The 11,796-nt window shown below is 40.6% G+C and overlaps 2 protein-coding genes across 2 annotated transcripts; one reads left to right on the top strand and one right to left on the bottom strand.

The window, feature by feature from the left end:
• Nucleotides 1-207: 207 nt before the first annotated feature.
• Nucleotides 208-393, top strand: LOC104082895 (chromosome unknown open reading frame, human C9orf116; the record flags this gene model as incomplete). Its single annotated transcript, XM_009586165.1, has 1 exon — nucleotides 208-393. A coding segment is annotated over one exon (186 nt), but the record flags the coding sequence as incomplete, so codon positions are not given.
• Nucleotides 394-7,373: 6,980 nt separating this feature from the next.
• Nucleotides 7,374-11,429, bottom strand: PPP1R26 (protein phosphatase 1, regulatory subunit 26). The gene has a single exon (XM_009586164.1). It carries the CDS (start codon nucleotides 11,427-11,429, stop codon nucleotides 7,374-7,376), a length of 4,056 nt encoding a protein of 1,351 aa, XP_009584459.1.
• Between the last annotated feature and the right edge of the window lie 367 nt (nucleotides 11,430-11,796).

The following is an 11,796-nucleotide window of genomic DNA, read 5'->3' as shown; positions in this document are numbered from 1 at the left end:
TGGTGGAGGCACCCCCCGGGCTTCGGCCAGGGGTTTCGGAGACAGCGTCTCAAAGTTTTGGCCTCTGCAACATCCCGTGGCAAGGAACTCCCTGAAGCGCGTGAAGATGAAGCGCCCTTATCGTTCATCTAAGCTCCTGCGTGTTGCAGGTGCTATTGATGGTCGCATTTAAGACATCTCTTTCCTCCCCTTCCTTGTCTCTCGCAGACCTCCTTCCATGTCACCTCGCACGCGTTTTCGAATACTCTGGCACAGTGTGGCATGTACAGAAATAACGGGCTCAACACCTCCCTGGAGAAGAGCCACGTCACTGGCCCAGACAACTTCATCACCGCCAATGACCACCTCAACTTCCACCCCAGCTACAACCCGAGCGGCCCGTCGCACTGTTAGATCTGTGGCAGCAACGACGACAATATGAAGCCACTTCAGTTTACTGCCTAGATAAAAAAAACCCCTAAACATAAGCAAGCAAACAACAGCAGTGACCTTATCCTAAATCTGTTGCTAAGCCTCACATGAAAGCATGACAGGAGGCACTACACCGTAGCTGCTAAACGAGGTCACAAGCTATTTCATCAAGAATAAGGCAGGTTTCTATTACAGTCATGCCCTGTGCCATCAGGCTGGGACGAGGCACTCTTATTAGAGCTCTTGGCTTCAGGTTACCTCTCCTGAACGCAGACTTGGGATGCCACAGTTGTTACCACTGAGGAGAGTAAAACTGCATAGACCGTCAGGAAAATAATTCACATGGCACACTAACTTGCAGCAGATTAACACACGTGCTTCACACTATTAACCATGTAAGTCAGGATTTAATGAGAATTTTTCTCCTGAGCACAGGAAATAAAAAATCTTTCAGCTTGGTAATGTGAGACTTGCTATTACAATGTGGTGAATAGCTACAAAATTAGCAGGTTAAAGGTAGCAGTATATTTGTAAAAATAACCTCCCCAAACCAAACTGGTTTATGGGTTTGTTTGTTTTTTTTTTTTTTGTAACAGGACTCCTATCTAGTTAAGGTCACAAATGTAGCTTTGGGGGAAAAGCAGTTTAAATCTGTGTTATCAAAACCGAGTAATTTGTTGGGAAAAACACATACAGCCACTTTGGTACTAGATGAAAATAACCAATTTACAGAATGAATGTTATTAGGAATAACATCTTAATTTATAAAGATTTAATGTGATTAAATGTCAGTTAAATAGCTCGTATGAACCATTTTACTTAATTTATAGGCAGCATATAGTTATAAATACTAGAACAATATACTTTACATATATATATTTTCCCTTAACGTTTTCTCTGTCACTAATGATCCTTTAAACTCTTGGCTCATGTACCACATACCATTAAAATTTAAGATTTTTAAACTGTTTCTGTACTACTTAATGAATAACCAAACTGCATGTTTTCCAGAGATATTAATTAATCCATATTCATGGATTTCTTGTAGAAAGCATGTTGGTCCTTCTAACATCTCAAAACTACAATGTTTTAAGAAATTATTCAAATAAAGACAACTAATGAAAAAGAAAATGCTTTCTTAAGTTTTATTGTAACAACTGTAGTTACACAGCCAGTGAAACTGCATCATTGAGACAGTAACTGCCCTGAAAGGAACACCTTAGCATGTTTGGCTTAAAAACTAGTCTTGAAGAAAAACTAGTCTGTCTGTTTATGGACGAGAAACAGTCCTACCTTACAGGTATAACGTACTCACAGTATATATTAAAAATGAGCATAATACTATTCTAGCCATTTACTAAAAAAAAAAAAAAAGTGTAATAGTATGTCCAGGTACCACTGCAAATGATATTTTTCACATATTAGAAATATTTCCTATTTGTGTCATTTTTATATCGTCTTATAAACTGCACGGGAAGCATGACAACGATATATTTAAACATACTTGCAAGGTAGAGGTATTCTGTTCAGTTAATAACATCACCAAGCAAAAATCTGAAGTCCAAAACTGGACAGTGTGTCAGGCCTTTACTTGTGCTTTTTTTAAACATTCAAACCCCAGCGTAGCTACATGTTCGTGGACCCACCAGCAAGATTTCAATCACGCCTACCAAACAATTCCAGTTTTCACTGCAATGCATTTGGTTATCTCAAACAGAAGAACAGCCGACTACATTCACCTTCGCTGAAAACACACCAATACATTGGAACAAGTCAATATGCTAAGCAGAAACAGAAAAAAGTTAACTTTTAAAATATTTAACATATGAAAATAAATAAGCAACCCTCTGTCATTCACTGCTATTCTTCTATTAGACTCTAGACAATACCTGGAGCTTCTCATAACTTCCCTTTCTTCTCCTGAAATGAAAAATAAGACAAAGCACTGAATTAGTACAAACAGTTGTGACAATTTTACATATATTTTTATCCACAGATTTTTCTGCAGGTGGAATAATTTAGGGATAAGACTGCATCTTAAAAATATAAATTTAATGGCTTTGTCATGTATTTTCCACCTGTTTCCATACTTAATGTATGGAAAATGTGTAAAAACACCCACCTCTTTTCTTCCTTGCCTTAATTTCTTCCCTCTTTGTTTTATTCTTGAACTGAAACCAGTTCCTTTGAACAGTTCTGCATGCAGCATAGCTTACGTCACCCTCATATAGACTGTATCCTGAGATACGTTGGGGTAAGGTTATCCAATTCACTCCCACTGAGGTTTGCTGAGAAGGGAGCAACATCCAAGCTTCAGTTGCAGCCAGCCCCAAGAGACATGCCTCTACACATTGGTTTGCTCAAGACTACAGAGGTTTGCAGTTCCTCCTCATCTCTTCTGCATACTCTGTTTCTCTGAAATGTCCTGTGTCCTCATGTCAGGTTGTTTACCTTACTTAGGTCAAAGACATATTTTCCTTGTGTTTTCTTTCCTACATTTCCCTATTTTAGTGGGCTTAAGAAATACTGACCTGTTTGTTCAGATGTTAGAGACCCAATACACTTTTTTTAAAAAATTTTTAGGAAATACCTGTACAAATTCAAAATATCATCCTAAAGATGACACATTTTACTGCAGAGAATCTACCCAAAACAGTCTCTTTCTACTCTGTATTTTGAAAGCAAGATTTTCGCATTTGCCGATAAAATTATGTAAGGCTGCACTATCAAACCAAGACAAGCTGCAGTTCTTAAACATTTGAAAAATTAAAAGCGTATACATTAATAAAAGAAATGGCAGCAGAGATGGTGTGTTCCTTCCTTGTATAAAAAGCAGCTACACATCAAAACGCATGTTCCTAAAATAGCAGCAAAGAACTGTTTATAAAAAATTAAAGTAGTCCTTGTGGTCCCCTGAGGATCCTTGAAGACAGCCCTTCCTGAAGCACAGAAAAATAGTCACTGTGATAAAAATAAAACAATATACCTGTTTGCAAAGTCCTGAGCGAGCACAGATTTATCTGAGAACTCTGGTATTGCAATCAGGATGCTGTAACTTACCGGTAGCCATAGTAAAATATACTGAGTAGTTTAATGACTTAACATCCAAACTAGCAAGTTTTGTGCTCTGACGGAAAAAAAAGTATCATTGTGTATTTTTTAAAAATATAAACCAGCACTCATCTAAAAAAAAAAAAAAGTAACTTCTTTACATGCTTGAGTAGACCTGAGTTCATGGTTCCATGCACATATCTACTGCAATAGATAAAGCATCAAATTAATGCCTCGAGAGGGTTGAAATAATGGAAAAAGGAGCTTGTTCTGGGCACTCACCAGAGCTATCACCGGAGTGCTGAAAAGGGCCAGGAGGGGCATATAGTCTGTGCCTACTCTATGGCTGCTCGTTACGATCAGTATCAATAGGAAGAAAAAAAATGCTTTTGGTACTGCATCTATCAAGATTCAACCTCAAGAGATTTGTACTGCAGTCCCAAACTTGGTACCACACGCGTAAGACTCTTGCTCATGAATTTGTTCTCACTCAGTATAATCTTTCTACTCCTCAGCTGTTCAACTTTTAATCTGTAATGTGTAAGAGTGTTTTCTTATTGCTCCAAGACACCAGACTTCTCTTTTTTGAATGAGTGATGAGAACTGTACCCAGATACTGCCAGCAGAGCCATTCTTCTCATGGCTGCGGCACCAATTCCAGAGATGTTCGTTGACTCACATCCGCTGTGGGTGCTTGCTCCTCCTTGGCAAGTCAGCAATTCTCATCGGACAAAGTCTGGAAAAATTACTTGCTGAGACCAAAGACGACTGGGAGGACTTGGAGGTAGAGGGCAATACCCATAGCATGTTGATACAGAAACACCAAGGGTGACAGGATGGTTTGAATATCAAAACAGCAATCTTCCTTCCCTCCCTCCCACCCTGAAGACTAGCTCAGTCTCCATGCCTTCTAGGAGAACCTCAGTACTGGGTGTCACAATGTCACCCGTGAGCAAGCAAGCATGTTCATCCCATCCCCACAGCATCAAGGGCTCCTAGACTCACTACCACCAGTCTTCGACAGTGGGGCAGAAAGGATCATGTGCTAATCCTGGATGCTGCAGAAGCCGTGCGACAGAGGATGCCATTTAGCGATACACCGCATGCTTTCTGACTGAATGACTGCTGAACTCTGCCTCAAAGCCAAGGAACCCCTTTTGCTAACGCTTGTGCTGGAGAGGGGCAAGCAGCACAAGGAAAGACTCCACTTCTTGACCACCAGAAAGAAAACTGCTGTTAGGGTTTTGCTAAAACTGCAAAACCCCCTTTCACCTCCCAGAATACCCGCAACTTTTTCTGCCTATGTACTTTGTACATTCTCCTTCTTCGTTTTTTGTTATTAAGAACAATATTCCCTTAAACGGACACATCTTTAAAGATCTGGATTCTGTTTCGCAGTCACAAGTAAATCACAGGCTATTGTCACACAGGGGATTATAGTCTCAGATAGCCGGTGGCTGAAGACAATAGAAGGCAAGAAGCAAGAGCAGCAGATGAACTGAGATCCTGTTCCCAGGTTCGGCTAACACAAACACTGTGATCATCTTCAAGGGTGACATCCTTTACTCACAAACGTTACAGGCACAAGCTAATTACATCTTCTGACTACAGTCAGGAGAGAAAAAAAGATAACGCAAAAATACTACTCACTAAAGACGATGACACAAATCATAGGAGCACTCTGGTTTCACGGTCCATAGTCAGAACCCCATTTATTAAACATTATAAACTTATCAATGTACACCATTTCCTATATACAAATCAAGTTTATCAATTTAAAAAAGTGCTGTTTGAAATTAGGTTTTATTTAAAGCACAAGGTAATCGGAATTGTATCTTAACTGAAAGTGAATCAGTTCACGAGTAGTATTGAGAACACAGACACATCGACAGGGGCACAAGACACCTTCTAAGTCTTAATGTTGATTTACTGAAAACTTTGAGAAGAAACATTCAGCTTATTTTATACAAACAGTACATAGTGCTTCCATCATCTCTATTAAAATTAAGTATACAGTTTAATCCTTTTAAAGCAAGGTACTCTGAAAACTTCTATTTTAAAATACCAGCCTATTTACCTATTCCAAACAAAAGGCCCAAATCCTGCAACTGAATCAAGGCAGACAAAAATATATGCCTGTGTAGATGGACTGCAGGCATATGAGCTAAGTAAAAAACACTTTTCCAAGGTATCCTACCACAAAAATGAGATGATCTAGCAAACCAACCAACCCAAGGACTATAAAAAGGTGGCCGGACAGCAAGAAATGTCAAGTGACCACTATAAACATGTTTAAAATGTAACTGCACAACAGTATAAACACACAAAGGATGTTGTTAATTTCTCTACATGCCACAGTTACTTGTTCTACTCTATGCTACATCATAGTTTGCCAATATTCTGCAAACGCGATCGCTCCAAGGGATACTATGCGATACTGGATCCGTTCTTGCCTGCTTTTGCTCCATTTTGCAACATTAAGGCCAGCCTCCAGGAAGACTGCTGAAGTGACTAAGAAACAAAGTGATACTGAGTGGTAGTTTGGCTGAGAGAAGTTCTGTAGAAGACTAGATAAAGAGAATAGTGGATCAATTCACAGGGACAAGATGTAAGAACAAACTACTCAAAGGACTTCACTATACACAAATGAAAAGGAAAGAACCAGCCAACAGCTTAAATTCACACTTTTTTGATTGTTCAGTGAAACCAGTGTGGGGGCACTTTTTTCGCGATATGAACACGCTACTTCAATCCCATTTAAAGTTAGTACAAATAAAAAGATAGTAGTGAAAAATTGCTTTATTCTGGCTGCTGGAAACAGAGGCAGAGAAAGCACTACCAGTATGAAAGAACAGTGCTGAAAATATCCTTGGCGTTTACATTAGGGAATTCCTACAGCAAATCTAGCTTTGTTCTATTGCACAAAAATTGTAAATGAAAATAAAAGTTCACAGAAACATAACATTTTAGAAACCACTTTTGAAAAAGAAAACTAAGGACACTCAATTCAAGAAAGTTCCTTTAAAAAACCAAAAGCCATCGCTGGGTAACTGCAGGGCATCAAAATTAGCCTTGAGAACAACGAGGAATTGTTTCAGCCTTGCAGGCCCAACAGTACGTACATCTAAAGAAATCCACAGAAATCATGTTGTCTGAACAGACACGCTCCTTCACTTTTCCACGAATTGCAATTGCGCTTTGAATCATCTGCTAGCGGGAGGTTTCCAGTATTCAAAAGGTACTTTCAGCAGCTGCTGAGATCGCTTTACACAGGATGTGCAGACAGACTGATCCACTTTATTTACCTGAATTTGCATTTGTGTCTTCACGGATGGATCTCCACACCTACAGCTGCGCTGACTTCGCTGGAGTTCTCCTTACTGAACTCGCTCCACAGTCCTCGGGGTGGGAGAACTGAGACCCCAGCATAAAACCACTACATAGGATTGTCCTAAGGCAGCTCGAATATGAACAGATGTCAGATAATCTGCTTCAAAAACATAGCATTGCTATCAAATGCTGTGTTTTCCTAGGATCTCTTAACAGATTGCCAAATATATTCTGCACGCAAACAGGTTTCCTTTTGATGTATGATTAGAGGCCTCATAATTTAAAGCGTGATTAGCCAGTATCTTCTTATCTACAGTAACTACAGCATCCTGTAGTAATGCAAGCCCTAAAAATCATTATAAAAAATATTTCCTTAGAGCACTTTAAATAATTTACAAAATTCTACAAAAACTATGTATGTTTATCCATGATATCCCTGTTAAATAGAAGCTTTTTCACATTAGTGTGTATACGATATCAGCATCTCCCACTGTCTCTCCTTTCACGTCTCAAAGTTTCATCAAGGTAATTACAGTGATAGTTGTTTTTTAAAAAGACTGTTACTGTAAAAAAAACTGTACTTACATATTTGAAATCTTTCTTTTCAAGAGGGAATCTGAGCACTCCCCTGCAGGTGTGTCAGTAAATTTTGCACAGGTTTTGTCTAAAACTTCCTGCCCCTGGTCCACTTCACAAGCAGTTTCCCTATTCCGCAGGACAGGTATTTTTCCTTCCAAATTGGAGCTGCATAACTGAATTTCTTCCTGCCTGTCACTGTCCTGGCAGATAACTTTTTCCTTCTTAATGCACATCTGCATACTGTTATTTGTATATGCTCCTCCACTAGTTCTATCCACTGCTACTGCTGTCACATTTAGTTCCTGCAGTGGGCAACCTAAACTTGGATCTGGCCTCTTGTCCTGCTGGTTATTCTCCCCCTTACTGCACGCATGCATACTCTGCTGAGATGTGTCTCTGCTAACTTTATCTGCTTTTACCACTGCCATACTGTGTTCAGGGCGTGGGGGATCTAAATTTGAATTGGCCCAGCTGTCTTTGTGCATATCTCCTTCCTCAATCCACATCTGTGTGTTCTCGGTGTTGGATGCTGCTCTGCAAATCTTATCTACTTTTACTGCTGCCACACTCTGCTCCTGCAAGGGGAGACTCGAGTGTGAATCCGACCGGTCGCCTGAAGCATTAGCCTTTCTGCAACCCTCTGCTTCCTCTTTGATATACAAAGGAGCAGCCTCCAGTCTTTCACAGGTTTCTGCTACATGGGGACTCGACACTTCCACAGAGAGCTTCTGAGAAGAACTGGATTCTTTTATTGCTGTTGTATACTCCCCACTAAATTCACCTTTTGGCAAGGGGACTCCTCTTCCCTGGTTAAGTACGTCTGTATCCTGGGAAGCTACCTCTGTTCCTAACGCACTGCTCTGGGCGAGCAAACGCTCTGCTTTCTGCCTCTTGTTCAAAAGCATGGATTTCTTCCTGTCCCGAGCATATTTCAGACCTGCAATAAATTTACTTGAAATTTTTAGGGGAAAGGTATTCTTTCTTTTAGATCTAGACTTTGCATTAATTACTTTTCGTACTTTACAACCTTCATTTTTGCTGGTTTTAGGTGGAAGCATTTTCTGCATGGGCTCTGTATTAGGGACATCCTTTTTACCTGTTGTGTTTCCAGATAACTCACCACCAGCAACACCTTTAACCCCCACCACTCCTTGCTTAGCTTTTGACTGACCAGTAGTATGAAGATTAACATGCTCTGCAGAGGAAGCAGATTTCCCACTGCCATGTAACATTGCACTTTTCCCTTCCGTTCTTTGAGAGTTCTTCAACTCATCAGTTTGCTGAGATACCTCAGTCTTTTTACCCTGACCCAGCATGAGGTCAATCTCATTTTCAACCAGCTGTTGCTTTGCTTTTCCTTTATTAGCAGTTTGTTTGGTCACTCTCAATAGGTCCAGAGTTGCATCATCTTTTTGTATTTCTGAATTGCTTGCAGAGTCTTTAGCCTTTTCTGCCAAAAACTTCCTAATTTCTTGTTCGATGCTGTCATCGCTGTCCACTGAACTGCTGTCATCAGCATCTGACGCAGCTGTGAAAGTACATTTTTTATTTTTAGCTACCCGCAGGTTATTCTGGTTTGAAATTGGTTTAGGTTTAGATCCTTTTTTCAGCTGTAAGTTAAACTCTAAGTTCTTCATGGTTTCTGGTTTTTCATTGGTAAGTTTGACATTTATGTTGTCTGGAGGATTTTTGATTGCATTCTCTTTTACAGTCTTTCTAGGTTTTGAGAGGCAGCTTTTCAGTAGCACGGGATTTTTACATTTCCACTCATTTTGTTGGAGGCTACTAAATTCATCTAGCAGCTGAGTTTCTGTCTCGCTAAATCTGACTCTCTTCTTGCACTGAGATTTCTGGTCCTTGGACTTCTTCTTTAATTTTCTTTTAGACCGTAGAAGGTCCTTGATAGCACTATCAAGGTCCTCATCACTATCGAGAGAACTGCTCTCATCATCCGAACCATCCCTCTCTTGAGTTTGGATGGTATTTTTCACAAGCTTTCTTGCACTACTCTGAACCTGCATAAAAGGGTTTACAGAGTCCAAGGCCACACATTTAGCAACAGATCCGGATAATTCGGAAGACATCAGCTGCTGCTGCCTAGTCTCTTTGCTACTGAGCCTTTGAGCATCAGAGAGTTCTGCAGGGCTGCGCAGGGCACACCCCTCTTGGAGCACAGGGAATTTTGAATAGTTACCTGGCTGGAAAAGTCCTGTCTCCAGCTGTTCAGGTGTTTTTGATGCACCTTGTTTCGCTCTTTTGCCTTCCCTTTTAAGTCTCCTTTTATGACTCAATGATAGCTTCAGTGTTTTGGGAAGAGAAGGCTCAAGGGTACTGGTGAGGCTGTTTTGATCAGAAGGCAAAGGCATTTGGATTGAGTGTGACAGGCTGGGAGGCTTTGTTCCAAGGCTTTCTGACTGTGCTTTCAGAGCCAAAAAAGCCCTGATTTCTTGCTCTATACTATCATCACTGTCCACAAGGCTGCTGTCACTTTCACAATGGGAGGACGAGAGAAGCTGGGGAGAAAAGAAGGAGTCTGCAGCGAGTGATGTGTTGTCACTTCCAATTTGGGATGGCATGATTGTTTTGGAAATATCAAGGATAGCTTCCGCACACATGAGTTCTGCAGATGTGTCTGCTCTGCAAGAGGCCTGCAATGTGAGCTCACAAGCAGCAATCTTGTTTTCCGGAGGTGCAAAATGTCTGGCTTTTTTCAGTGGTTTAAACAGCTTGTTAAATTCGTTGCTGGTGCTTTCTAATTCTGTTGACTTTGAATTAATTTCTTTTCTCTTGTTGCTTATAGGGCTTTTATGGATTTCTGGTGAGGCACTTTTTGTTGAGCTAATTGTCAGGCTTGCAGAAATGTCTGCCATACCCTTTGTATCAAATTGTTCCCTCTGCAAAGGGACACAGTCTGTTGCATGACCTGCCTCTTTCCTGATTTTCTCCAGCTGGTAAAGCTGAATGGCTTCTTCAATGCCATCATCGCTACTTGAGTCAGATGTGTGCATGCTCTCGTTGATAAGTGCTCCCCTCGTCTCCCAGTAATTAGCTCCATTTTCTTCATTTTGCTCCACTAACCAGGGCTGGCTGGCAGTGGCCATTTCTAGATACGCTTGGTTCACCTGGCTGAAATCACTAGGCTCTTCCGGGAGTTTAGACTGCGAACACTTGGACTGCGTGCTGGTTTTCTGTAGCTTGGCATGCTGTCTCAAGAGGAGCGCATCACAACCTTGCTTTATAGCACCACAGTTTGTTTTGTTAGTTGTTTCTTTGTTGCATTTTAGGACAGATCTCACATGGGAATCTTTTTTATCCTCCCCGATTACACACTTACTAATTTCTTGCTGCTTCTTCTCATTCAGGAACTGCACTATTTCAGCTTGTATGCTCTGTTCAAAAGAGTCATCGCTACTGATGCTCTGAGGGGAAGCAGGCTGTAGCCTTTTACCAATTCCCAGGTGGTCAGACAGGTACTCTTCTGAGAGCATCTCAGCTTTAAATTTCACAGGAAGAAGATTACTAGCCATTTTGTTCTGGGAAAATTCTCTCTTAAACCTTTTGTCTCTGCTTATATTCTCAGAACATTCTGCATTCCTTTGCAACGACTGGTCACTTTTGCTTTTTGCTTTCAAGTACTCTTGAATGGCTTCCTCTATATCTCGGTCAACAGAATCATCACTATCAGAGTCAAGCAAGAGAGTCCTAAACCCCACGTTCTCTTCCACTTCAGTGTCGTCTGAATCAGCAGGGCAACCACACTTGGTATACTGAGGATGCTTCCGTAGCAATGTGGTGCTAGATGTGACTCTGTTACTAGTGCCCTTTTCTCCCTTTTGTTTCTTCTGCATAATACAGTCATACTCATTGTTCATACCCAGGGGAGACTCTTGACTTTGCAGGTTGTTTATGATCATCTGAACTTTTGCACTTACAGAGGTTCTAGTGACATCTCCTTCAGATTCAGAGAAGCAAACGGGATATCTACAATTCCTTGCTGGTCCAAAGGACTCCCATTTTGTCTGAAGAGCTACCAAAGGAGAAGCATTCATAAGGAACATTCTAGCAGACAACGGCAAAGTCCACAACGGAACAGTTTTTCAGACTGGTCTCTCTTCCATCCTACAATAAAGAAAGAGAAAAATGTTTTTTATTATGCATCTACCATCTAGAAGTTCCATGTAATAACATTGGTAACATAAATTGTAAATTATTAACACTCAGATTTACTGTGCCAGATAATCACAAGAGTTACTCCTCAACATCACTTTAACGGGTAAATCAGTCACTACTGCCATTAAGGATAAGACAGAGCACCCATCATTTGTGGTTTTCAGTATTTTCTGGCACAACCATAATCCAATTCAGGCAATTATCTTCACTTCCGAAACTCTTCCTGCACTTTTCTTTGAAGGTGGCGCTCTCTTT

The sequence above is a fragment of the Fulmarus glacialis genome, unplaced genomic scaffold (genome assembly GCF_000690835.1).
Source record: "Fulmarus glacialis isolate BGI_N327 unplaced genomic scaffold, ASM69083v1 scaffold35229, whole genome shotgun sequence".
NCBI classification, from domain to species: domain Eukaryota; kingdom Metazoa; phylum Chordata; class Aves; order Procellariiformes; family Procellariidae; genus Fulmarus; species Fulmarus glacialis.
Note: the sequence above shows the minus strand (reverse complement) of the source record. Positions and strands in the feature narration are given on the sequence as shown.

Excerpts from the sequence above, each read along its gene's own strand:
- PPP1R26 (XM_009586164.1), bottom strand. The coding sequence starts at position 11,429 with ATGTTCCTTATGAATGCTTCTCCTTTGGTAGCTCTTCAGACAAAATGG.